Source organism: Gadus macrocephalus, chromosome 9 (assembly GCF_031168955.1).
Source record: "Gadus macrocephalus chromosome 9, ASM3116895v1".
NCBI classification, from domain to species: Eukaryota; Metazoa; Chordata; class Actinopteri; order Gadiformes; family Gadidae; genus Gadus; species Gadus macrocephalus.
The window spans coordinates 2932991-2938328 of record NC_082390.1 but is presented as its reverse complement, the minus strand read 5'-3'; the positions used below and the strand labels follow the sequence as shown (position 1 = coordinate 2938328).

The 5338-nt window shown below is 53.1% G+C and overlaps 1 protein-coding gene across 1 annotated transcript in view; it reads left to right on the top strand.

Moving 5' to 3' along the window:
- Window positions 1–5338, top strand: part of bcar1 (BCAR1 scaffold protein, Cas family member) — a 10930-nt gene that overhangs the window by 1627 nt on the left and 3965 nt on the right. Inside the window, 8 exon segments of the mRNA XM_060061554.1 lie at window positions 34–171; window positions 2006–2063; window positions 2066–2109; window positions 2888–3004; window positions 3006–3299; window positions 3978–4191; window positions 4194–4693; window positions 4695–4889. Coding sequence (XP_059917537.1) covers window positions 34–171; window positions 2006–2063; window positions 2066–2109; window positions 2888–3004; window positions 3006–3299; window positions 3978–4191; window positions 4194–4693; window positions 4695–4889 — 1560 coding nt within the window.

Below are 5338 nucleotides of genomic sequence, written 5' to 3'. Positions count from 1 at the left end.
CACTCTCTCTCTCTCTCTCTCTCGCCCCTCTAGGTGGTGGTCCCGACCCGGGTTGGCCAGGTTTACGTTTACGACACTCTGAAGTCGGAGCAGGACGAGTACGACGTTGTCCCTCCGAGACACCAGGACATATACGATGTCCCGCCCACCCGCCAGCAGTACAACACACAGGTGAGTGACAGCGAGGCACAGCCAGTCAGAGCACAAGAGACGAGGCCACCGGTAAAGCCAGTGCTTAACGGCTGGTTCTAGCCGGTTTCTATTTGTGGTTTTTGATTTCCATGGGCTTTTTGTGAGACGTCTCTAAATACTGCTCCATCCGAGCATCAAACATTTTAGGGTTCGGAAAAATCTTTTACATCCGTTCTTCAATGTTCCCCATAACTTATACATTCAATGTTGTACACAGACTGCATTCATCTAACACACACATCTCGCGTGTGTGTGTCTGTGTGTGCGTGTGTGTGTATGTGCGTGAGAGAGAGAGAGAGAGAGAGAGAGAGAGAGAGAGAGAGCGAGAGAGAGCGCTGTAGCTGGGTACGCTGTGTCTGAGCATGTGTGTGCGTCCTCGTTTGTGAGGAAAGGGAAAGGTCAAAGGGCCATGGAGACAGGATGTCTGCAGAGAGACACAGAGAGCATGAGAAATAAAGACGTACATTGAGAGACAAGACACAGAGAGAGACAGACACGGAGAGAGATCATTCTCTGGAATGCTCTCCTGATGGAAACATACCAAAGAGCGCGGAAGATTGAGAACCCTAAAACATTATCTCTTCATGTAGAGACAAATGGACGAATCTTATAATAATTTGAATTCAATTTGAACAGCCCTGCGTTGTGTTTCTCACATACACGTGCAGTGGCCTGTGGACCGGGTTCACTCAACCACTGCTCCTCTAATCACTGCATTGGCGCCGTCGACAGCACAGGGATTAGCGTTAGCGATAGCCTGCGATTGCGTTCTTCTCGCCTCCTTATTCTCTCCTCCTTCATGAATCGTCCGTCGTTTCGTTCCTTTGCCACCTCCCTTGGTTCTCCCTGCATGATTCTCTCTCTCTCTCTCTCTCCTCTCTCTCTCTCTCTCTCTCTCTCTCTCTCTCTCTCTCAGACTAACTCTGTCTCTTCATAATTCACTTCAAATTCATTGTTTCGCCCTCCTTCTCCTCCTTCTCCTCCTACTCCTCCTACTCCTCCCTCCTTCTCTTTGTTCTCTCCCTTCTCTCCTCTTTCTCTCCACCCTCCATCCTCTCTCCCCTCCTACAGTTCTGCGCTCAGACAAATGGCCGTGGACTTAATGCATTAAACCACCAAAGCCTAATTGAATTACTCACTTTACGCACCACCACTGTGTGTGTGTGTGTGTGGGGGGGGGGGGGGGGGTTGTGTGCCTGTGTGTGTGTGTGTGTGTGTGTGTGTGTGTGTGTGTGTGTGTGTGTGGATGTGATCATGGGTGTGTGCGTGTGTGTGTGCACGTGATCATGGGTGTGTGTGTGTGTGTGCATGTACGTGGATGTGATCGTGTGTGTGTGTGTGTGTGAGTGTGCACGTGATCATTGGTGTGTGTGTAATTTCCTTTTTTTCAAGCATAGATTAGCCCTCCACTCCCTAATGTTAGATATGTGTGTGTGTGTGTGTGTGTGTGTGTGTGTGTGTGTGTGTGTGTGTGTGTGTGTGTGTGTGTGTGTGCGTACATGTGGGCTTGCATGTGGCTGTGTGGCGTTTTATGTTCATGGTTATTGGTGTATAAACATCACGCTATACACAACTCATAGATGTTTTACACAAAAGAAGTCAACCTCACCCGGCACGATTTACATGTCAACACAGCGAAATATCGCTCTTACCTAGCGATATCTTTAATGGCCTCTGTTGTTTTCTGCACATACACATGCACCGGTGTTCTGTATTCACTTATTCAACCTGATCATGAACCATTGCCTTGTTCTGACTCTGCCTGTCTTGCTCTCTGCCAGTCTGCTCATCTCCTCTCTCTCTCTCCCTCTAGGTTTACGACACTCCACCCATGGTGGCCAAGGGCCCCCCTAGTGGCCACGACATTTATGACACCCTCCCAGCACAGACAAGAGCACACTCCTTTCACAGCAATCGGTACTGCAATCATTTGTGTGTGTGTGTGTGTGTGTGTGTGTGTGTGTGTGTGTGTGTGTGTGTGTGTGTGTGTGTGTGTGTGTGTGTGTGTGTGTGTGTGTGTGTGTGTGTGTGTGTGTGTGTGTGTGTGTGTGTGTGTGTGTGTGTGTGAGAGATTTAAAATCACTGTTACTTTACAAGTTACTTTAGATATAAGTGATTACTGAATCATGAATCCTTTTCGAGGTCTATATGTGATACGGTTGCCCATCTTGTAACTGCAGACTAAAACAGATATTACTTGTAAAAATAATAATCAGGTGTTTTAAATGTATTCCTAAAACTGTGACAGAGACCTGAACTCACTCTATGTCTCTCTCCCTCTCTCTCTCTCTCTCTCTCTCTCCTCTCTCTCTCTCTCTCTCTCTCTCTCTCTCTCCTCTCTCTCTCTCTATCTCTCTCCATGTCTCTCTCTCTCTCTCCATGTCTCTCTCTCTCTCTCCATGTCTCTCTCTCTCTCTCTCTCCATGTCTCTCTCTCTCTCTCTCTCTCTCTCTCTCTCTCCATCTCTCCATGTCTCTCTCTCTCTCTCTCCATGTCTCTCTCTCTCTCTCTTCCATGTCTCTCTCTCTCTCTCTCTCTCCATGTCTCTCTCTCTCTCTCTCTCCATGTCTCTCTCTCTCTCTCTCCATGTCTCTCTCTCTCTCTCTCCATGTCTCTGTCTCTCTCTCTCTCTCTCTCTCTCTCTCTCCATGTCTCTCTCTCTCTCTCTCCATGTCTCTCTCTCTCTCTCCCCCAGGTGTATGACTTCCCGCCCTCCGTGAGCAAAGACGTTCCCGACGGGGGCCCGGCGCTCCGGGACGAGACCTACGACGTTCCGCCGCACTTCGCCAAGCTCAGGGCCCACCAGGGCTCGGGCCCCCGGTTACCACGGCGACCACCTCAACGAGGACGACGACGAGACCCCCATCCCCGAGGACGTGTACGACGTCCCGCCCCCCGCCCTGGTGGAGAAGCGTTTCCACGGCGACCGGAGCGGCGGCGGCGGCGGCGGCGGCGGCGGCGGCGGCGGTCAGGACATCTACGATATCCCCGCCAGCTTGCGGTCGGCAGGAGGTCACGTGACCCAGGACATCTACGACTTCCCCCGCGAGAGGCTGGAGAAGGAGGAGGAGCGGGGCGGGGACTACATCTACGACATTCCTCCGCAGGTAGGGGGCGCCACACCGGGCACAACGGTTTATAACCTCGGAAGAAGAGCTAGTCAAATGATAAGCCGTTGAAATGCCGCGACAAAGCCGTTTTGAAAATCGGCCTCTTCTGACATCACGAGTGGGCGTGTCCTCCTAGATCTGTGCTGGTTAGATCAGTCTACCAGCCTACCCAGTGGATTGGAGCAAACGTTGCTCGTCTCTCCGTCGTACATCTAGGTGGACACGCCCACTTGTTCGGTCAGAAGAGGCAGATTTTCAAAATGGGCTAACGGCTAATCACACTCACACCTGGTGGCATAATCTGTCACCTTTAATTATAATGATATTTATTATTAGGTGCATGCACTTTCGGTTTCTATTTACAAAGAACATATCTATAGGTGCATCGGCCAACACCTTTATAACTTTTCATACTTGGATGAGATGGGGCATTTATGTTCCCTTTATTTCACTTTGCAAGTCCTTTAAGTGTCTTAAAAAAGACGTCCTTCCTGCCCAAGTAACGCACTCACAGTGTTGCAGGCCGCTGTATCAACAGGGACCACGATGGAGTTAAGCCCATGGGCAATTCTGTGTTATCCTTTCGACCTGATGTTCGTTTGTATGCTTACTTATGGTTATGTGTCAATAAAGAATCGAAATCAATCGATCAACAAGTGTGTCCCTCCGTCCCAGGTGGTCCGGGACCCCCACCTCCCCAGCGACGACCTCACCGTGTCCTTCAAGAGGCTGTCGGCGTCCAGCACGGGCAGCACCCGAAGCACCCACTCCAGCTCCTCCCTGGACCTGGTGCCGGTGCGGGACTCCGCCTGCCCCGCCTCCCCTCGCCGCCCTGGAGGGCTCCCCGGGAAACCCCTGGTGCTGGACCTGGAGCAGGCCATGGAGCGGCTGTCCGGCTGCAGCAGGCCGTAGAGTCCAGCGTCTCCCTGCTCATGTCCTTCATCGTGGGCGGCTGGCGTCGCCCCGGCAACCTGGAGGGCAACCTCCCCGCCGTGCGGCAGGCCTCGGACCGCGTGCGCAACGCCGTGCGAGACTTCCTGGAGTTCGCGCGGGGCGCCGTGGCCAACGCCGGCCAGGCCACCGACCGGTCGCTGCAGGCCAAGCTCGGCCGGCAGGTGGGCAAGATGGAGGAGGTGTTCCAGAGCCTGGTCCGCAGCGGGCAGGGCCTGGATGCGCTGGGCTGGGCGCCCGCCACGCTGGTGGTGGGGGCCCACGCCGACCCCCGGGGCGGCGGTCCCGACGACCTGGACCGGCTCATCCTGACGGCCCGCGGCGTTCCGGACGACACCAAGCAGCTGGCGTCGTTCCTGCACGGCAACGCCTCGCTGCTCTTCAAGCGCTCGGGGCGGCTGCAGCAGCAGCAGCAGCAGCAGCAGCAGCAGCTGCCGCTCCCCGCCCATACCCGGGGAGGTCGGAGGTCACCCGGGCTCGGGCGGCCCGGCCTATCAGGGAGGGGAGAGGGTGAACATTCAGGCCAGGCCCCTCCCCTCGCCGCCCAAGTTCACCCCGGCGGAGGAGGAGGGGGGCGGGCCCTACGAGACCACCGAGGAGGGCTGGATGGAGGACTACGACTACGTGCACCTGCAGGTACGTGCACGGGCACACCCGGCACACGTGCACACACCGGGACACGTGCACACACCGGACGCGTGCATAAACCCGGATACCGTGCACACACCCGGACTAATGCACACTCCTGGATACGTGCACACACCCAGACAAGTGCACACACCTGGACAACCTACGGACAAGCAATAGATAATCTGTTTAGTTTTTTACCACCTATGACTTTAAATACTCATAATTTATTCTAATGAAAATGCAATTGAAATTGAAATAATAATGAAGTGTATACCGTCTATATATTCGAACATGTTACATTTCATTATTATTGAATTCAATACATTTCAATGAATAAAAGACGATTATCATTATGTGATACATTATTGAAATGTTTAACCCACACACAGTCATGAGGAGCCTAGCTCTCTTTAAGACAACACTACTCGTCCGCCATTGAAAGACCTGTTCAGTGA